General features: G+C 39.0%; 3 protein-coding genes across 7 annotated transcripts; all 3 read left to right on the top strand.

Moving 5' to 3' along the window:
* The first annotated feature begins 229 nt into the window (after nt 1–229).
* On the top strand, nt 230–3,815 carry LOC116316726 (putative E3 ubiquitin-protein ligase ARI6). The gene is made up of 4 exons (XM_031735357.2): nt 230–483; nt 722–813; nt 1,086–1,259; nt 2,202–3,815. Exons 1-4 carry the CDS (start codon nt 393–395, stop codon nt 2,655–2,657), a joined length of 813 nt encoding a protein of 270 aa, XP_031591217.1. The 5' UTR covers nt 230–392; the 3' UTR covers nt 2,658–3,815.
* A 2,925-nt stretch (nt 3,816–6,740) lies between these two features.
* LOC116316724 lies at nt 6,741–11,345 on the top strand. Of its 2 annotated transcripts, none has more exons than XM_031735355.2 (7): nt 6,741–6,840; nt 7,038–7,094; nt 7,387–7,467; nt 8,198–8,301; nt 8,507–8,595; nt 10,486–10,656; nt 10,804–11,345. In XM_031735355.2, exons 2-7 carry the CDS (start codon nt 7,060–7,062, stop codon nt 11,224–11,226), a joined length of 903 nt encoding a protein of 300 aa, XP_031591215.1. In that variant the 5' UTR covers nt 6,741–6,840; nt 7,038–7,059; the 3' UTR covers nt 11,227–11,345. The 2 variants fall into 2 exon arrangements, with proteins under 2 accessions (XP_031591215.1, XP_039455184.1); XM_039599250.1 differs by lacking the exon at nt 6,741–6,840 and adding an exon at nt 6,856–6,879.
* Nucleotides 11,346–12,199: 854 nt separating this feature from the next.
* On the top strand, nt 12,200–19,632 carry LOC116316723 (ubiquitin carboxyl-terminal hydrolase 2-like). 4 transcript variants are annotated; one of them, XM_039599257.1, is made up of 11 exons: nt 12,200–12,259; nt 14,424–14,492; nt 15,181–15,289; nt 15,370–15,488; nt 15,680–15,750; nt 15,839–15,964; nt 17,047–17,142; nt 17,239–17,370; nt 17,457–17,585; nt 18,745–18,770; nt 18,992–19,632. In XM_039599257.1, exons 5-11 carry the CDS (start codon nt 15,727–15,729, stop codon nt 19,116–19,118), a joined length of 660 nt encoding a protein of 219 aa, XP_039455191.1. In that variant the 5' UTR covers nt 12,200–12,259; nt 14,424–14,492; nt 15,181–15,289; nt 15,370–15,488; nt 15,680–15,726; the 3' UTR covers nt 19,119–19,632. The 4 variants fall into 4 exon arrangements, 3 of the variants coding, with proteins under 3 accessions (XP_039455191.1, XP_031591214.2, XP_039455190.1); XR_005608440.1 differs by lacking the exon at nt 12,200–12,259 and having other exon boundaries at nt 12,918–14,492; nt 17,243–17,370; XM_031735354.2 differs by lacking the exons at nt 12,200–12,259; nt 15,181–15,289; nt 15,370–15,488 and having other exon boundaries at nt 12,918–14,492.
* Nucleotides 19,633–21,522: the final 1,890 nt, after the last annotated feature.

Raw genomic sequence — 21,522 nt, 5'->3', positions numbered from 1 at the left:
TGATTTTCACCTTTGTTTGCCATGTGACCAGGGAGCGTTTGTTTATCAAGTGTTGGCATTAATCGGTTTTTTGTTTGTTTGTTTGTTTGTTTTTTTTAAACCAGCGCACTAACGCACAACGCACAATTAGTATTCTATGGTAGGCTTATTAAAGCTGTAAGGATTAACTGTACACATAGTGCGAATATATCAGAGGGGAATGCAAGCCTGTTATCGTGCACCATGTGACTTGTTGTAAGTACCGTAGAGAAACTGAAAGTTAAACGGGCCGCTGAATCTTGGTGCTTTAAAAGAGGAGGACAGAGCAAGAGCCTCGGTGCTAATTTCATCTGTAGTATTTAAACCAAGACCAAGTTTGTGGACAGAGAGCAAACCTCCTCGTCTGAGCCAGAATGACGACACAAGATCAGGATGACAAGAGCTACGACCCCAAAGATACGACGCTGACATTTGTCAACAGGAGGGATGAGCTGGATCCATTATGTAAGAACTAAAATACGTTTAAAATACACAGTTTGTACTTTTACCTGTTGTCTGTATCTTTGTTATTTTACCAGTTAACCCAACTAAAGCAGTTATACACGTGTTATGACGGTGTTAGCTTATGTAAGGAAAATGCTCACATATATTCAGTATTTTGGCAACTCTTCCTATTGGTCAAATAGGGACTGTATGTCACGTTGATATGAAACTCGTTGTGCTTTCTCTTTGTTTTGTGCAGCCGGTGATGACAGTCTCGTAGCAGAGATGTCCTGCGGTCATGCTGTCACAGCGGAATCTCTGACCGGATGGTGCCGCAGTCTGCTGGATCAGGTTTCTTTCTGTCTTCATTTTTGTTCTTTTTCTTTCCAAATTATGGTCAGTGTTTACTGTAAAATAGAAAACACGTCAAATGGAAATGCCACATAGGTCACCCTTAGTTCATCCTCATCTGGTTTGATAGGACTTTGTATGATGAAGCTCTTTGTTGCCAGGCACGCTACTTTATTGTTTTGTTTCATTTTAAACTTTTTTTTTTTTTTTTAAAGTTTCTCACTCTAATGTCTTCCCCATTACGGGTGATTAAACCTTTTGTGTCCCTGCAGGGCCAGTACAAATTTAAGTGCCCTGCTTTAAATGAGGACACCTACGAGACATGTGGTGCAGTGTGGTCCTATCCAGAGGTGCGGAGGCTTGCAGCACTGACAGTTGAAGAGATGGCCTACTTTGAAGAGACGATTGCCCAGCTGGCAGCCAGAGAGTACTGTGAACTGAAAACAGTAAGTCTTCTATAGAGAGTGTCTCTAATCCACTCAGCAATCATGAACAAACAGGCATAAGACAGGAAGACACAGGGCAAGACGACTCAACTTCCCTGCTTGAAAATTTATGTTTAAACTCCCAGAAGTGACAAGAACAGGAAGTCGAAGATCCCACAAAGTAGATATAGATGGAAATAAGAAAATGCAAATATAGGTGAATGAGCACGAATTTGGTTTGTAGGGGGAAGCTGGAGTACCTAAAGGGAAACAAGCAAACTCTACACAGAGAGATTCCACCTTTCCAAATTCAAATTCAATTTTTATTCGTCACACACTCAATTATACACAGTATGACATGTAGTGAAATGCCGTGCAATGTCCGACCATTAAACTACAATAAAGAAATGTACAAAATTTACAGATTTTAAATTTAGAAATTTACAGTAAAAAAAAAATATGCAAATAAAAATTTAAGAAAGAAATTATAAGAAGAAATAAACAGAGTGTGTGTAGTGATGTGATGTAGCAGAGTCCAGTTCTACACCTGGTTCAGGGCCCGAATTGCAGGGGGAAGAATTCATTCTCTCTGTTTTGGCCTTAAGGGAGCGGAAGCTCTTCCCAGATCTCAACAGTGAGAAGAGTCCATTGTTGGGATGGGAGACGTCCATCATAATCTTCCTGGCTTTGGTCTTGCACCGCTTGGTGTAGGTGCACAGCAGGTCAGGAAGCTCTGATCGAATGATGCGTTTGGCCGAGAGCACCACTCTTTGGAGATCTTGTCAGGGTGTGGCCTTCTAGCCTTTAAACTCAACTCTGCATGCAAAGTTTGTGGGGCTGCAGGCTGGGTTTATGCAGGCTTTTCCAGCCCAAGGGACTGCAATTTATCCTAGATATAGAGGAAAGCACAAAATGTTTTACTTTTCAAATTTTAAACTATTCTTTTAATTTTTCTCACAACAGTGTCCTGGTTGCAAGACTTATATGGAGAGAGAGGACCTGACTAACCTGAGTGTGAGGTGCACAATCTGCACAGCAGACAACAACAAAGCGTATGACTTCTGCTGCCAATGTTTGAGGCCGTGGAAAGGTAGAGCTCCACGATCAGACCGCTGTGATAATGATGGCTGCGTAAGGCACGAACTCGAAGTTCTCAAGAACTGCAAGACTACTGATCTCCCTCAGGTTCAGGGGGTCAGTGCCTGTCCCTCCATCCGGGCCTGTCCCACCTGTGGTGAGATAGTGGAGCACGACAAAACAGGCTGCAAGAACATCATCTGTCCTCGCTGTCAGAAAGAGTTCTGCTTTGTGTGTCTGAAACTGACTCCTGTATGCTTGAAAACCAGCACTCACTACATGCCCTGCAGTGATGGTGTGGCTCCCAGACAAACATCCATACCTGTGTGGCGCAGAAAGTAGCAGGAAACACAGATGCTATGTACTCTTCTCTCATACCCGACTTTCTTTTAGAATTGAATTGTCAATCTGGTTAAACTTAAACAGAAAGTAGTAGCAGAACCTTGTTTGCTTAGCTTAGCGCAGCAATCGCCTAGCGTTGCCCAATGAATCATAAAACAACATATTCTGTCTTTGTGCTTCTGGGAAAGGTTTCTTGACTCTATCTGTAACTTCCTGGAGTGTTTACACCACTGTTTTCGTAATTGGTGAACTTGACCTGGTGTATTTTCTTCCCCTTTCTTCAGATTGGACAAGTCTAAAAATGTGATAAGGACTTAAACAAAACTATAATATCCACCCTTTTTACACAATTTGGGAAATCTTTGCTCTTCTACCACACCCGACGCATGCTGTTCAGATAAAATGTGAAGCACTGTAATCTGAAAATACAAAAAGGGCATAAGTGGGTATTTTTACATCACTCACCTCTAACAGGAAGCTTTTCTAACTTCTTTATGAATGTTTCCACGAAGTCTTGAATTATGCTGATATCCCATTAATGATTGCTCTTATTTTTATGCCTTAACTTCAGACTCGCAACCTGTCCACTGTGTGACAGCTGCAGCAGGAGCGATTATTTCCAAAGGGTTTTTAAAGTTTTATTTGGAGATTTTCAAACTCTTAAAGTGAACTAGATTTGTTTTCATGCATTGTTTTAACCCAAAGCTATTATTTTTAAGAGCAACATTGCTTGCTATATTGCTTTAGCTGTGCTTGTGTTTATAAGTAACTGAGCAAAAATAAGTCCTCTGTCAGCTGCTGATGAAGTCCATGTTTCAAACAGTTCATATAAAGGGCACACAAAAGCCAGAGAATGTACAATAAAGTCATAATTTTTTATGGTTTCATATTTTACCCTCTGCTTTCATTATTATTTTTCATTTAAATTTTTTGAAGGCAGACCACTTAGCTATTCGACAAAAACAATTTGGTTTCATGTCTTTGCTTGATTTGCAAAGTAAAAAAGCTGAAAGAATATCTTCCACGTGGTGACTCCATTATTTTGGCCAGTGGTTGAACAACATGAACCAGACTTACCAATAAAATGCTGCTCACGCATGAATCTGAGTAAGTGGCTTGTGGTGCCCTGAATATTTTCATATAAGTTTATGAGTTTATAAGTTTATAACTGAATGAGTTTTACTGTGACTGTGATCCCCCCTATTTCTTTCTGAATTTGCAAAGGCAATGTTGTGTCACTGATGCAAAGCCCATTTTCTCTTACCTGATGTCATCGTAGAGTAATATTCTTTTTCACCAGAAGATGGCAGTATTAGTTGGCTGAATGAGTTAACTTGTCCAGTAATGAGGGCAGATGTAAAGTAATGAAGGCCTGTTGTTGTAACAGCAAGGGAAACTCTTTGTAAGTTATACAATTACTCAGAGCTCCTAAACAGATACAACACCCCACTAAACCTAAAAGAGATCTTTAATGTTTCTGATGGCATCCTATCTCACCACTTCATCACCCTTGTTTATGTCTCCTCCTGAAGAATCTCCATTAGGTCAGACCTGTTTCTCCTCCCATGGAAATATGAATGCCAAAATTAGGTAACTCTTTGAAGAGGTGCTGATCTGGGTTCATCTATCAATTTCATTACTGGTGTAACCTTTTTAATGACATTGACTGGAACTGGATTTGATTCTTTGCTACAAAAGATTTCTGTCAATTAGGTTTTATTTAAATTAATTCAAAGTTTTTACCTTCATAATAAACAAACAAATAGACTTCAAACATTAAAAATATGTGAATGATACAGATATAGTTGCTCTTTTTGAGAGATCTTCCCAGAGACTTGCTCCCATTTATTTTGGTGTTGCACCTTCAAACAGGAGGAGAGGGATGCAGATTAAGGCTAAGTCATACAGCATGAAGCAATTTTACTGAATTTATTTTTTATTTAAACAGTTTTGGGAGATTAAATCAACTCAGTTGAAAAGGCAGGGGTCAGCTTATCTCTTCATTTGCACATTTGTGCAGCACAATGTGTTAGAGGTCAGACCCGCTACATTGTTACTGTGACCTGGATCCACACCACTTTAGACTGCTCCACCACGATCTCCGGGGTTGTGGATGAACATCAGTTTGGTCACCAGAGGTTGCTGTTTTAGATATGATGCTACATATTGTAGTTAATGTAAGTGGTGTCTTAACAGCAATATTTTTTCAGTCTTCATATTTTACCCTCTGCTTTAATATTTGATTAAATTTTTCAAAGTATATTTAATAAAGTCAGACCATTAAGCTATTTAACAAGTACAATTTGGCTTCATGTCTTTGTTTATCTCACTCTAACAGGTGAGGCTAGAGCTCAGTGCTCAGCCATAGACTGTGTTCCTATGCTCTGAGTGGATTATTCACATGTGGTCTGGATTTTGATGAAATTATATATATATATATGTATGTATGTATATATATATAAATATATAAATCCCCCGCTTGCCCCTGCGGGCGGTCTATCCTCCAAGCTTGGGTCCCCTACCAGAGGCCTGGGAGCTTGAGGGTCCTGCGCAGTATCTTAGCTGTTCCTAGGGCTGCGCTCTTCTGGACAGAGATCTCTGATGTTGTTCCTGGGATCTGCTGGTGGGAGTCACCGCCACACCTAGTGCTCCGATTACCACTGGGACCACTGTTACCTTCACCCTCCACATCCTCTCGAGCTCTTCTCTGAGCCCTTGGTATTTCTCCAGCTTCTCGTGTTCCTTCTTCCTGATATTGCTGTCATTCGGAACCGCTACATTGATCACTACGGCCGTCTTCTTCTGTTTGTCTACCACCACTATGTCCGGTTGGTTAGCCACCACCATTTTGTCCGTCTGTATCTGGAAGTCCCACAGGATCTTAGCTCAGTCATTCTCCATCACCCTTGGGGGCGTCTCCCATTTTGACCTCGGGACTTCCAGGTTATACTCGGCACAGATGTTCCTGTACACTATGCCGGCCACTTGGTTATGGCGTTCCATGTATGCCTTGCTTGCTGGCATCTTGCACCCTGCTGTTATGTGCTGGACTGTCTCAGTGGCATCTTTACACAGTGTGCTGGGGTCTTGCCTGGTGTGATAGACCCCAGCCTCTATGGATCTTGTGCTCAGAGCTTGTTCCTGTGCTGCCATGATTAGTGCCTCTGTGCTGTCTTTCAGTCCAGCTTTGTCCAGCCACTGGTAGGATTTCTGGATATCAGCCACCCCCGCTATCTGTCGGTGGTACATACCGTGCAGGGGCCTGTCCTTCCATGATGGTTCCTCCTGTTCCTCCTCATTCTTGGGTTTCTGCTGCCTGAGGTATTCGCTGAGCACGCTGTCAGTTGGGGCCATCTTCATGATGTATTCGTGGATGTTTGTTGTCTCATCCTGGACCGTGGTGCTGACACTCACCAGTCCCCGCCCCCCTTCCTTCCGCTTAGCGTACAAGCTTCAGGGTGCTGGACTTGGGGTGAAACCCTCCATGCATGGTCAGGAGCTTTCTTGTCTTGATGTCAGTGGCTTCTATCTCCTCCTTTGGCCAGCCTATTACCCCAGCAGGGTACCTGATCACGGAAGGGCTGAGGGACCTATATATATATATATATATATATATATATATATATATATATATATATATATATATATATATATATATATATATATATATATATATATATATGTATGTGTGTGTGTGTGTGTGTGTGTATTTTGTAAAATTTCCTTTGAAAAGATATGTAATTTGCTGTGGAGGTTGAAGACTAAGATTTCTTGCTCGCAGAAGAGTATAATAATGAATTAAAAGTAAGCATTAAAGATACTAACGGAGCATCCATAGAAGAGTGACCTACATTATGCATTATGCTGTTCTATTTGTTGATTTATTTATCGATAAGCAGCATTTAAGCAGCTTTTTGCTATAGATTTATTAAATTATTTATATCAGTGAAGTGGATTGTTAACGCAGAAAAAGTAGAAACTCTCTCTCTTATTCTCTCTGTCTCGCTATGTGTGTGTGTGTGCATTTAATTTCTATACTTCGGAGCTTTTATTTTCTCTGCGTGATTAAAAAAAAAAGAAAAGAAAGAAAAAAATTTCCTCTGCGCGATGGTCGACTGACTTCCTGTCATGTCACTTCCTCGAGGTTAGTACAGTCGTCGCTTAGCGGTCCTGCTGAGGAGCGGTGAGTACCCGTTAGTGTCCCTGTTTGCACACCAGTTAGGTATTCAAATCTTACTTGATACACTCATAAGACTTGTGTTATAGTTTTTTTTGTTTGTTTTTAGTGTAAACTGTTTATGTCGAGTGCAGCACTTTATTGTAACATGCTAAAATTAAACTGCATGCATGCTGTCTGCTGTTCTTCTTCATCCTTTAAAGGTCTCCAAGTACAGTCGAAGTCATGTGTGAAGCTTCACTGAAGCTTTATTTAAACTGGTACGTGAGCTCACTCTTTGTTTTTAAGTGGTGTATATTTTATTTTTTAATCCGTAACTCCTTTGGTACACACATATATAATATATAATGGCCACTGATGATAGGTTTCCTTGAGGTAGAATAAAATAAAATAAAAATACATTGTGACTATGTGATGACAATAAGTTTTCACTATATACGTTTCTATATATTTCTGTGCGTTTTGGAAGCTTAGTTAGATTTTCTGTGATGGTTCACATTTTGTCCACAGGTTTAAGCAATAACTTACTAAGTTAATCCTTTTTACTTTTAGGTTGCTGTTCCCATACCAGTTGGGAAGTAAAAGAAGAAGGAAAGTACCAGAAACTCAAGCAAGACAAGCTGTGCCAACAGGGTAAGATGTTACGTTTCACTTTTTAAACCTACTCTTGATATTTGCAGTCTTTGCTCCTTTGCTAATTAAATCTGTGTCATCTTATAGAATCTGTGATATAACGTAGTCCTAATATGGTTATGTATGTCATTGTTAATAGAGTGATCACTGTTCTTAAAAGTGTTTTCAATTATTTTAAAAATAATAGGCAATCAAAACTGAAAGCACTTAGTGCTTTCAGTTTCATCCAACTGGAAATTCCCTGGATGCTGTTTAAACGGCTAATGATGGCTCACACATGCAGTGAACATGCAGTCGCTTCAGACCCCTTCGTCCTTTTACACACTTTGTAGCAGCTTTGTGTAACTATGAAAACTGACATTTTCTAACATGAGTCAACATTATTCAGCCCGTGATCATAAATTAATACAATGTTCTTACTTGCACATTCCAGTGCAGAATGCAAGCTCCATAAAGGCATGGCTGAATGAGTTTGGTGTGGCCTTGAACTCAGCCCCATCATACAGCCTTCATTGTGAGAAAGAAATGTAATGGCTCATAAGTACTTTAAATACATCTTTAATACCTTTAACGTTTTTATTGTATCGAGTCTGGAAAAAACATGGTTCTTGTGACAGATGATAATGGCAGATGCGATTTGAGATCCATATACTAGACTAAACTAAACTAACTAAACTAAACATAAGACTAAACCAGACAGTATTCATAGTGTCAGATTTTCTTTCCGTAGAACCCAAAGGAGCGTTCCAGGACAGGAGCAGGTGGAGAAGCGTTACGATCCACTAGATTCTACCCTAAAGTTTGTCAACAGGCCAGATGATCTGAATCCACTGTGTAAGATTTTTTTTCTTTTTCACCCACCATGTTGCCCCACAAAAAGTGCTACAAACATTTTTTCTGACAGTCATTACCACACATTATAAAACTTCTCCTATTCCTTTTTTAAATTTTTCATGAGCCACGGAGTTTATTATATTTTGGCGCAACCCTGTATATGTAGTGTAACTGATACATCTGTAATTGTCCACTTCTTCCTCAGGTGATGACTCTCTCAGAGCAGAGATGTCCTGTGGCCACGCTGTCACTCCTGAATCTCTGACACGATGGTGTCGCTCCCTGCTGGATCAGGTATGTCATGTCTTTGTAGCAGATAATGTATGTGATAGGGGTGGAGCCGAACCCGAATACGGTATTCGGAAAGGCACAAATATCATACTTACTTATTTCGAACAAATACTTTACAAAATATTTGTATTCGGGAACAAGAAAAACTTTATATTAAAAAGCTGAGTTTCCTTATGAGACCGCAGTGCATGACCGGATGAGTGAGTGACGTGTGAAAGGTGACTGACACAGGCTGCTCCACACAGCAACAGAGAAGACTCAGCTGAGCAATAAAAGACTGAACTGCATCACTATTTTTGTTGAATATATTTTTTGTACCCTAACTGGGTTCCGGAGGCAGTTTATAACTTTCACGAAGATCGGGAGATTAATCAATTACGCTGCGTTATTGATGTCTGCAGTCGGGTGCTCTCATGTTCGCTCTGTTTACGTATATCTGTTAGCTCGGTAATTTAGACAAGATGCTGTTGACAGAGTAACGTTAAAGTTCAGTTTAAAAGGTTAAAACAATGCTTGTGTAGTTGTGTTGAATTATATGCACTTGTGGGAGTTATATGGTACATTTAAGTTACTCTGTCTTTTGCAGACAGCAAGATATAGACTATAGGCCAGTTAACCTTAGCAGAGCTTTCCGTTGTCCTTATTAACGTAGCTGAAACTCCCCACATGGATTTGGTCAACTAAATAGAAAAGAGTGTTGCTGCTGCTGAGCCACCTCTTGGTCCTCCACCAGCCAAAAAACTTGTTCCAGTTCTGTGTGGAAGCATTTTACATTCAGTACTGCAGATGAAACCAAAGTGATATGTAATGTGCGGAAAAGTCAAATCAGCAGAGGCAGAGATATCAAACATCTGTCAACATCTGTTATGCATAATCACATGCACTTAAAGCATCTTATTCCTGGTACTGCCAATCCCTCCACCAGCACCAATTTATCATCACAGCCATGTTCTGCCCCTGCAAGTCAGTTTCACTGTCTGTTCAGCGTCCTCAAACAAGGACGGGTGGTGGTGGGGTTCATAATGTTCACAATGGTATTTTACTAGTTGTTGGTTTTAACCATGGATGAGGCAATGGATGTTATTTTCTTTTCAATGATGTTCCTTGTTACATGTTCATTGCTGGATTTATGGAAAACCATCAACTAATATTGCATATCCATAATTATTATAATGGATTTAATTAAAGAATACTTACACTATAACATTAATTAGAAGTGTAATGCAAAAAACTGGATTTTTACGCCTATTTTGAATTTTACTCAAATACAAATACAGATACAAGTACCGGTCTGTTATTATAGTTATTATATAATTCCATCTAAAATTTAGTCTTTGGAGTTTTTGGTAAAATCATTTCAGATTGATTTTAACAGCTTTATGTGTTTGTAGCAAAAAGAGGTAAAATTATTGAACTTATAAAATACACTGATTTTGTTTAAGTTATCACATGATGTGCCAATAGGTAATCTGCAGAAATGTTTTGGTTTACTGTTTATATGTGTAGGTAAACATGTTACAGATTTAACACCTATATAAAAACGTAAAAGAATGAAGGTATAAAAATGCATTAAAAATAAAAGTAGGAGTTTTAAAAACAACAAATTCTAATTAATTATCCATCCATCCATCTTCTTACGCTTTATCCGGGGCCGGGTCGCGGGGGGCAGCAGCCTAAGCAGAGAAGCCCAGACCTCCCTCTCCCCAGCCACCTCCTCTAGCTTGTCCGGGGGAACACCAAGGCGTTCCCAGGCCAGCCGAGAGATATAATCTCTCCAGCGTGTCCTGGGTCTGTCCCGGGCCTCCTCCCGGTGGGACATGCCCAGAACACCTCACCCAGGAGGCGCTCTAATTAATTAAATTAACTTTTTTTTTAATTGTAATTTTTTAAAAGGGGAATTACAAATTCAGATGTCCGGCTTTAGCGGAGGGAACCAAGCAGTGTAATAAAGAGTGGTCGTACCAGGAGGTGCGCAGACTGGCTGATCTGACTGTGGAGGAAATGCAGCACTTTGAAGAGAGCATGGCCCGTCTGGCTCTTGCAGACCACTGCGAGGTTCAGGAAGTAAGTGAGCCAGTCATTTATGTTTTAATTTGTTTTTCCTTTTTAATGTTGACAGCTTCTTGATTTCAGTGAAATCCAGTGGAATATTTTTTTAATATTGTGGTTGGGTTTCTCTTAGAAATGTCCCTTCATTTATTTCCACATCAGTGCCCACAGTGCAAAACAAGCGTGGAGAGGATGGATCTGTCTAATCTGTGTGTCCAGTGTGTCGTATGCACAGCTGTTCAGAAGAAGAAATTCTACTTCTGCTGGCAGTGTCTGAAACCGTGGAAGGGTTCAGGCCCTCGATCTGATCGCTGCGACAACGACGGCTGTGAGAACAAGGACCTGCAACTTCTGCAGACGTGTAAAACCATTGATCTGCCTGATGTAAAGGGCGTCACCAGCTGCCCCGCCATCAGACTCTGTCCTACATGTGGCCTGAGGGTGGAGCATAACAGAAAACACTGCAAAAATATCAAATGTCCTCGCTGCAAGATGGAGTTCTGTTTTGTTTGCCTGAAACTGAAGCGTGAATGTTCACAGACCAGTTCACCATACAGAATGTGCCCCAGTGGGGTCGCTCCATAGCTGGACTGGCCATCGGGCATACCGGGCATTTGCCCGGTGGGCCGCTGGCGATTTTTTGTTTTTATGGGCCGATGGATTTTTTTATTTTTTTTATTTTTTTTTAGGAAGGGTATATATAATGAAAGGTGTTGGATTGGCCAATTGGTCATGATCGACTCTGGGCTGGACCAATTACAGCCGAGGAGGCCGAATGCACCCTCCCCCTTGTTCAGCAATCTTATAGACGAACTAAAGAAAATGGAGAACAAAAAAAGGAAAGGAGGTGTTTATGAAAATATCACTAAATCTGTCATTTATTAATTTTAATATTAATTAATGATCATGTCTCACCTCTAGTGTTCTTGGTCTTAATTTAAGGTTTCTACCATGTGTTGTAGATAGTTCAGGAGGTTAACTCGACCAAGCAGTCTTTTGTTTCCGCTATGTACTGTTTAAAATCCAGAATAGGGAGGATGGTGTAGGTTTAAGTTTATTAGATTGATACATATATACCAACAAGGCAGTGTACATCAAAGCAGTTGTTTTCATGCAAAGGCTTTATGGTTTTTCCTATAGCGATTGACAGATGACGTGACTTTCGCGCATTGCATGCCAGGAACTCGTGGCAAAACAATCCAAATACCGCATCAAATGCAAGCATTTGCAGCACCGCAAAACGTTCATTCTCCGGTTCCAATACCTTCTTGGTTTTTCTTTGCCGCACAAAAAGGAATGTACAAAACTAAGGAGAACAATGCCGGACCATACAAAGACAGACTCGACGAAAAGGCAAAGAAAAGATACGAGGAAAAAATCAAAGGAGTGAGAGGGTCAGACCCTTACGAGCACACAAAGTGGACAAAAGACGTTAGCGTGCTGCCCAACTTTAACCACGCTCAGATTTATAATTATATGGATCTTGGAGTGAGTGCATACACTCATGAAGTTTTTAGTAACTTCAGGTCACTGCAACAAGCCCGGTACAGTTTACCGACGGATGGGTACAGGACCTTGAAATGCACCGTGTAGAACGAAAGACCATGTACAAACAAAGGTAAGTTTACCAGTCTCACAAATCGTCTTCATAAATACACAATCGTTAACCGTTTATTAATATAACCTTTGAGCTCAACGGTAATTAATTAGTAGTGGAAATAATTTCTGGTGACAATAATATTGTATGTTGTAATCGCACTGGACAATTAGTGATACAAAACAACTGTTTTATCCTGTGAATAAAAGTATATGTTTTTGTCAATGTACCCTGGTAATAACAGAAGCGAAACGCAATATTATATACAATAAATAAAGAAGCATAGCGTGACAATTTCTGTTCAGCGCCAGACTTGCTTGTAACCTATATCACCAATTATGTTAAGAAAATGACGTATTAAGTACTACAAAACACTGACCTTTGTGGGAATGCTTGGAGCAGACTAACATGTGAGCTGGAGTGTTCTGAGACGTTATATTTGGTATATCTAGACCATCCGTTGGCTCTTACTTCGGAAACATGGCTTAAAAAATTTCTCTTCAACGACATAATCCGATAAAAAAAACCCGATCTCTTTACCCGTCGGCTTCCCGTGGCTGTCATGCGACCGGCTATTGCAGTTAATAATACAACAGCTTCTTGCCATTTTTTGGGTTTCTTTTTATCGCTGTGTAACTGAGTTCAATTGAAAGCCTGCGTGCGCTAGTACCTCTTGCCTCAAGTTCCCAGAATCCTTTGCGGTTTTACCCCTGAATGACGTCACATTTTCAATCTCTATCCTGGTGGGCCGGTCTCTAGTCAAAATGCCCGGGCCGATTTTTTGTCCCAGTCCAGCCCTGGGTCGCTCCAAGGCAGACCTCCATCCCTGTGTGGAGGAAAACTTAAAAACAAGAATGAAATGTGTGTGTAACTCGAGTTCTTTCGTCTTTTGGTTTCTCTGTCTTCCTTTTTCATTATTGGACTTAACTGGGCTGGCTTTGGATGAGCTTGCTTAAAAAAGAAAGTTCTAGAGGTCAAGTTGTCTTTGAATACAGTTTTTAACCATCAATATTTTTAGTAACCTTTCTTAAACTGAGGCAAAAGATGGACGGGTTTGTATCGCTTTGATTTTCTTGATACTGTGGGGTCTGCAGATATCTGACATTTTTATGGTGATTAAAGTTGCTGCAAGACCAAAAGTCTGACAGACACCATCTCAACATGTGATTGTCACTGCTGCTTCTTCTGATGCCTCATGATATCTGATACTTCTTTTGCTTTAAGGTGTTAAGGGTGTCCACAGGAAATGGAATCTCATTACTATACAAATCCTGTGACTCTCAGGATTGCCAACCTCAGATTCTTTGGCATAAAAACATCTAAAGTGCACTTCTACAATTTTAATTGCCCTCACAGTCTCGAAAAGATTTTCACAAGATGGGCTAAGTGCCTGAGAGAAACAGTATGAAAATGAAAAAGTGCAAAGATGAATGAGGAAAAGCACCAGACCCTTGTATAAGCTTTTTAAAATGCAGTTATCCTTTGTAATGTTCACATTTGAAACATACAGTTTCTGACATTGCATAAAATAAATCTATTACACTAAATGTCTGTGTCTTATGGTTCTTATGGTTGTCTTAAGATTGTTGGGGTTTTGTCTGTTTTTTGGTATTATTATACAGTCTTTACCTTCCAATATAAAGCTTCTTGAAGACTGTTGTTGTGATTTGGCGCTATCTAAATAAAACTGAGTTGAACTGAATCTGAATAAATATTAAGATATAAGATGTGCAATAATTATTTTTTTAAAGGTTGGTGATGTGTAGCCTGCTGTAGTCATGAACCTCCAGATTAGAGCAACAGCTGATGCCAGCTATTGTTGGAAACAGAAATACTGAGGACAGAACAGTTTGGGAAGAGAAAGAAAGCTGCTGAGTCTGCACCTGTGGAATAGGAAACGGTGACAGAAATGCGCCACATTTTTAATAATTAATATTTCCGACACGCCTTGAACTCATCACTGATCCGGCAGAAGTGAAAGAGAAAGCGATAGTCTGAGTGTTTTTAACTGCACGGGAGATTGAGATACCCTAATGCTCCTATAGCGGATGAAATATTTTATTAACAAGTATCTGAAGAAATGTCTTAGAACTGTGTTGAAGGCAGGCCTGCATCTTTGGCTTACTTTGATTTCTTTTCAAAATAATAGCGTTTGTTTCTGCCTCCAACAACAATTTCTTTGTAGATCGTCAGAGGAGGCAGAAAATGGGTTTATTTGGTCGACGGGGTTTCAAGAACATCTCTACCTCTGTGGGTAAGATTTGTGGGGGATTTCGAAGTCCCGGGGCCTTTTTTTGTTAATTGGTCTTCTGTGTGTTCTCTATAGAAAGTTTTTCCTACGCTCTTCAGACGCCTTTAAATTCATGCTGGAAACGCTGTTGAAGGAGGGACTGTCCTTTACTCAGAGCGTCTTCAACTTGAGCGGCTTTATTATTAAGATTTTACTGAGATATGATGATAATTTATACACTTTGCGCCATTTGTAAGGACGTTCCTTTCTTAACCTGATAGGTACCTGACAGGGAATGTCAATGTCAATCTGCAAATGTCAATTTTTTCTATAGCACATTTACAAGCAACAAAGTTAACCAAAATGCATTACAAGTTAATTAATGAACAATAGAAACTAAATACAGTAAAATTAAATATGAGAAGACGCAAATGCATCATATTGTGACAGTATGAACAAAAAAACCTGATGGTACTTAAACGGAACTCCAATGAAAAGCCAGGGTTAAAAAAAATGAGTTTTAAGATTTAATTAATTCTTTATTTAAAAAATATTCTTGGTATGATATGTTAGCAAATGTAGATCAATGGGGAGAAAATCATTGACTTCAATGGACAGTAGACGTAAAAAGGAACGAGCTATTTTCTGATGACCTTCAGTCTGTGCTGGCAGTTTATGATGCACACTCATGTTCTTATTCTGCAACTTACAGAAGCTAATAATAAATACCATGGGCTGGTAAACCAAGGTGCGACGTGTTACCTGAACAGTGTGCTGCAGGTGCTGTTTATGACCGAAGACTTCAGAGAAGCTGTGAAAAGGTTTATTATTGTCACATATGTACATTCAATGGGGTCTATGGTTCATTTTTATTACTTATGGGGACTTTGTCTTTGTTTAGATCCTCCAAACAAAATGCTGGCATTGGGCTTCTTGGTGCCCTTACAGACTTGTTTGATAATTTACAGAAACAAACAGCAGACACACATAAAATAATAACCCAGCTGGGCATCAGCAGAGGTACAGTATGATAACACACAGACAACAAAACCTTTGAATAATCTTGTTTTTGAGAAACTTGATCAGTTTACATGACATTTTGGGGGGTTTTAATTGGCATTTTTGATTGTAGTGAATAATTATGGGGTTATACATATTTTAAATTAATGAATATGTTTGTTAAAGACATGCACGTATATTTCTCTACCCAGTGTATGAACAGTGAGATGCTGCTGAATTCATCGAGAAGATTTTAACAATGACCAGTCCCGAGGCATCACAGGTAAGGTCTTTGTCAATATTAAATGAAATCTATAGTTTGGTTTGAAAATAATACTTAATGACATGTTTTTGTTCATTTATGTTTTCAGATCTTCCACGGTCTGTTAGCAAACCAAATCACCTGCTCTAAAGGTCATAAAGAGACTGACAAGGATGCACCATTTTGGCATCTTCCTCTGTCATTGGTGAATTTTTACAATCAAGACTACAGTGTAGTAAGTGCATAAACTTCTCAGCATGTTTCTGTTTTCAGGGCTCACAGCTGCAACAAGTTCACAAAATTTTGCCAGTAACATATCTGTGTTATTCTATCATTTTCCTTAATGAACACTTTTGTTTGATTGGGAACTATGTATCTACTTTGAGGACACATAAAAATCGGATGATGCCTTAGATCCTGCTTGTGTCAAAACATATTGCAGAATTGCAAAACTTAATTAATATTATTTCTGAAAATGTTTCTTTTTTAAAAATATATTTCTTATTACTTTCAATGCATTACAAAACAAACATAACACAGTTGACTTATAGTCTCATGAGTCATGTAAATATCCTAAGTCAGAAAATGCAACAAATGTATCTTTTAGTGCGAAATGATAAGAAAAGGTAAACCTAATCCAATGTTTTGTAGAAAAACAAAATTGAGTTTTTGATGTGGTTTTTGTTTTTTTTTGTTGTGGGAAATGGTTTAGCGAGTGGTGGCTGAAGGTTTTAATGGCTATCATCCAAACTTGATGACCATGGCAAAATACTAGCAACCAAAGGAATTTCAATGAGGTTTTTGGTGCAGCATCTTTGTGACCACTTTCACCCAGTGACTGCCAGCAACCACTCGCTAACTGGTCAGGGAATACACACTTTCCAACACTTATCAAGTATGTGAGCCTGTGTTACTGAGGTCTTAGAGAGTTCATGTCTGAATTCTACACAAAATATTTTTGAAGCTTAACCAAGATTAAGTGAAATTTTACTTACTGGATCTAAATCCCACTGAGGTAAACTGCCAATAAAATTGTAGTCCCTTCAGTTTGTCTTCAGATCTGTCCAATACCTTTTTTTCTTTTTCTGACACATCTAATCAAGTCTACAGTCCAAGTGCTGAGTTCACTGATATGTGTTCATGGATGTTAGAATTTTGGTTTGTTTTTACCATTTAAATCTCTCTTCAAAGACAATATTATGTCTTTTAAGAGGTCATGATTTATTAATTCATGCCCTTCTTGAGAAAACCTTTGTGAACACTGAGCTCTTCACCACATCTTTATCAAAGCTGCTTTCATTAGTTTTCATTTTTCAGGTGAACGGCATCGAGGAGTTTTTCAGACCTACATGTCTAAATGGAGAACACCAGATGTACTGTGACCGCTGCGGTCACAAAGTTGATGCTACTATTGTAAATAAGAAAATTTTTTGTGATTTCTGAACATTGATATTGATTTAATAAAATTATAACAAAATGGCACACATTAAAACCCATATTTTCACTCAGACAGATGTAATAAAACATCATCCAGATGTTTTGATTCTGCTGCTGAAGAGGTTTGAGTTCAACTACATTTACATGTCCTACTTCAAAATCAGCTGTTTTGTGGAGATTCCCTACAGCCTGCAAATACCAGAGGTATTTACAAAGTGTACTTTAATATTTGATCAAAATCATCTTCATTTTTCTTTCTCACTTTGTTATTTTTTGTCCCCGGTGATCAGAATGAGGTGTATGAACTGTATGCAGTAGTGGATCATTTTGGCGGTCTGAGAGGTGGACATTACAGCGCAACAATTAAAACCCAGGATGAAGACAGATGGTATAAGTTTGATGATGCCCAGGTCACACCGGTAAGGCTGATCACGTTTTCTTCAGTGTAACTGAAACACATTCAGACATTACTGTATTGCAGTGGTTCCCAAAGTGTGGGGCCCGCCCCCTAGGGGGGGCGCAGAGCTATTGCAGGGGGGGCGCGGCATGAAAAGGGAAAAAAAACAAAAACAAAAACAAGGCTTGGACACTGCTAGCACGGGGCGCCCACACAAACGCAAAGCAGGAGATGAAGCATTGCTGAATATGTTTCCAAACCAACTTCATTCTAAGCCAAAGACTAGAAAATAAGGTGAAGCATATCTTCCCTTTGGTTTCACCTGCACAAGTGCCGAGGTAGGTCTCCCTGCAGAATTAGTTTTCCCTGCGTCGGGAGCACGCGCTGGGCTCTCCAAATCACGGACAAACAGTATCCCACAGTTGTTTATGTTTTTGAACCCATTTTGCAGAGGGTTTTTTTGAAAAATGTATTGATAGCAATGTTGAACATTATTACACAGGAAAAAAAAAAACAACTACATGTAAAATAATTACACCGTGATGCCTCTGCCTTTCTAAATGCAGGGACAGTAATGGCCTGTATATGTAAGCCTGTAAAACCTACAGATAGTCAGATTAACAGTATTTTGTCTCTATCTGCCATTCTGCAATTCATCTCATGTAAACAATAACGTGGCGCACAGTGTGACGTGAAAAAGGCACATACCTTTGACGTTGCGTGACAAACTCTGTATTCCTTGTCCACACGTAAACGCAAAAAAAAGTTTTAAAAAATCTCCGTTCTCGGTGATTCGATACGCCGTTTACATGTGCCCGAAACAGCTGCGCGTTCAAAAATACCCGTGTAGGTGCGGACGGAGCGTAAAAGAGTTGGTAGTTTATTTTCTTACTACCTGTAATTTATTGCAGATTATTTGTATTTGCTTAATTGTTTAATAAATGTTTGAGGTGTGAAATAAACCGCAATGGAGCAAAATATGGGTGTGTGTGGTTGAAGGATGTGTTTGTGCGCGTGCGTGCGCGCGTGCACGCGCGGGGGTCGGGGGGCGCGAACATTTTTCTTGTTAAACAAGGGGGCCCAGCAAAAAAAGTTTGGGAACCACTGCTGTATTGTATGTTTATGTATAAACATAAAAGAAAAATTCATCATGTTATATTTGGGGTTTTTTTCCTTCACAGCTTGATTACCAGCCATTCCAGGAGAAGTAGGTTTTTGTCTTTCTTCTTGTCCTTGCTATAGATTAATTTGCAAATATATCAATATTTAAAGGTTATTTAAACACAAATATAATATAGATGACTGTACAGTACGGTAGTATGGAGTATGTTACACCAAACTCTAATCACAAGTGCAGATTGTATTTTTCAAAATTGTTTTAAGGTTTTTTGAAGTTGTGTTTTGTCTTTTTTCTATTTCCTCTTCTAGATCCCAGAGTGCATATCTTTTATTTTACAGAAAGGCAAAAAGCAAGAGTCATAATTGTTACCACAGGCATTTGTTTCTTTATATATTTTTATTATTGTTATTTTATTATTCATGCTGTAGTAGATAGTTAAAACAGGCAGGGTTCACCTGCAATCAGTGACAAATATGACCAGTGAGAAGACGCCTATGAGAAAGCAAAGTCAGTTATCACACTGCAGAGTGATAATACACACAAAAATGAAGGACAAGTAGAATTACAGTGATAATTAGTGTTGGATCTGAACTCTGCTGTAAATGAGATTACCCAGTAAATGAAGGTTTTTGAGGACACTTGGGGGAGAAATGGACATAAAGAAATTGTCCGGCATCATGAAAATTCAGGAGTGAAGTCAGTGACAGAGATGCAGCTGTGATAATCTAATAGACAGGTTGAGATTAGCGACGGAGAAGACAAACGTGCAACAACTGAGGATGAACATCAAAACAAGCGAATTAAATGTCAGGATTTGCTTGCATGCTGTGATCATTGTCCTGTTGCATACCTGTTGGACAGACAACCTCTTTTTTGTGTGTGTGTTTTATATTTAAAATAAATTCCACAATTTTAAATCTAATTTATTTTTTTATTTATTTCAAATTCATCTGAGGTGTGTGTGCATTACTTCCACAGCCAATCAGGTGTCCTATGAAGTAATACTATTTTATTTAATATTTTAAAATGCATTATTGAGAGATGATTTGAAAATAATGAAGGAAACATTAACAAACAAACTGTTTAAATGAATTAAGCAAAAGTGGGGGGGAAGGGCAAAGCACAAGAGAAATAATGAGTGAAACTGTTATTTTACAGGACTGGGAAATCAAATTCTGCTCCCTTCTTTCTCATTTTTTTAAACTTATGCTTCAGCTTTTTTTATTATAATATTATTTTTGGTTTGAAGAGCAACAGAATCGATCAGGTTTGATTACACAGATGTTTGTTATGAATTAAAATTATTATTATTTTTATTTATTGCTTGATTGTTTAACAGAAACCCCTGGGCGAACACTCCCTCTACAATTTCTTCTTGGAGCAAATGTAACCCACATAATTTCCTTAGTGATTAATAAAGTATTATGATTATGATTGTTTCAGGATGACCTGCCATTATCCTATGACACATCTGCTTACCTCGCCTCTGTCAGTGCGCCCCAGGATGGCTGTGGCTACAATGTAGCTTGCCATCACCAGTGTGTGAATGTGTGCGTGAATGGGTGAATGACTGGATATGTAAAGCGCTTTGGGGTCCTTAGGGACTAGTAAAGCGCTATACAAATACAGGCCATTTACCATTTACCTGTATCTTTTGCTCGTTTCTCCTCCTCTTTGTTTTTTCTACACTGAGCACCTGAACTTTTCTTGTCCATCTTCCATTGGTTTTAATTTTGCACTCCAGTATGAACATAAATCCCCCAACTCGAGGATCACCACAACCTAACCTAATAGACCTACACCTTAGTTCACAGATTCGCTTTGTCTAGTGTTTATTTCTGGGATTTCGCAAAACCCGGGATTCAAATCATGAATACATAATGGGCTTGGATTTACAACATTATGAATGAAATGTGCTCTACTTGGAAGCAGCCGGTCTCCCTCCCCTTTTCGACCGGTTGTGAATTTACAATCATCAAATTGTAAATTATAAATTTTAAATAGTTATTGATCCCTTTACCCCGAGTCCTAAAGTGTATATTTATTTTCTTACTCTTCTTATATATATTGTTTGTTTACTTGCACTGTTGTAACTGGAGCCTCGTCGTCTCGTCTCTCTATATACTGGACTGTATGTAGCGGAGATGACAATAAAGTTTACTTTGACTTCAGCAGAAAGCAGGCACACCGAGGGCTCTCGCGCTCACTTTTCGCATACAATGTCTGGTGTTTTCGTGTTTGTTTGTTTGTTTGTTTGTTTTTTGCCGATGCCCGTGATGTCGCCCATATTAAAAACCGCTACTGGGCAGCTGTGTTCATCTTATTTTTAACTAATTTATGTTTTACTGAGAACCCAGAAAAAAATAATTCCTGTTGCCACTAGGTGGAGCTGTGCACCAAATAATGTGTGACATAAGCCGACCACATATTACAGACACTTTATTAGGTACACCTTGCTAGTACAGGTTTAAAAACCACTTTTTAGAACTGCATTAATTTTTCGTGGCATGGATTCAGCAAGGTGCTCAGAGATTTTTGTCCATGTTGACGTGATAACATCACACAGTTGCTGCAGATGTCAGCTGAACATCTGTCCATCTTAATATTAAATGTTCAGATGTACATTGGATGTTGATTGATTGATTGATTGATTGATTGATTTATTGATTAGCATACAGAATACAAAATAAAGATTACCAAAAAGCAAAAAATCATGAGCCAAGGCTAATCAAAAGGTATTGGCTGAAGCATTTGCTTATTATGCCAACCCTTTTAACAAAAAATCTTTGCATGCAGCTCCTGTACACAGGGCTCAAGCAAAGAATAAAACAAAGCAAAG

This window comes from Oreochromis aureus, linkage group 3, assembly GCF_013358895.1.
Source record: "Oreochromis aureus strain Israel breed Guangdong linkage group 3, ZZ_aureus, whole genome shotgun sequence".
Taxonomy (NCBI): Eukaryota; Metazoa; Chordata; class Actinopteri; order Cichliformes; family Cichlidae; genus Oreochromis; species Oreochromis aureus.
This window is presented reverse-complemented; position numbering and strand designations above follow the sequence as displayed.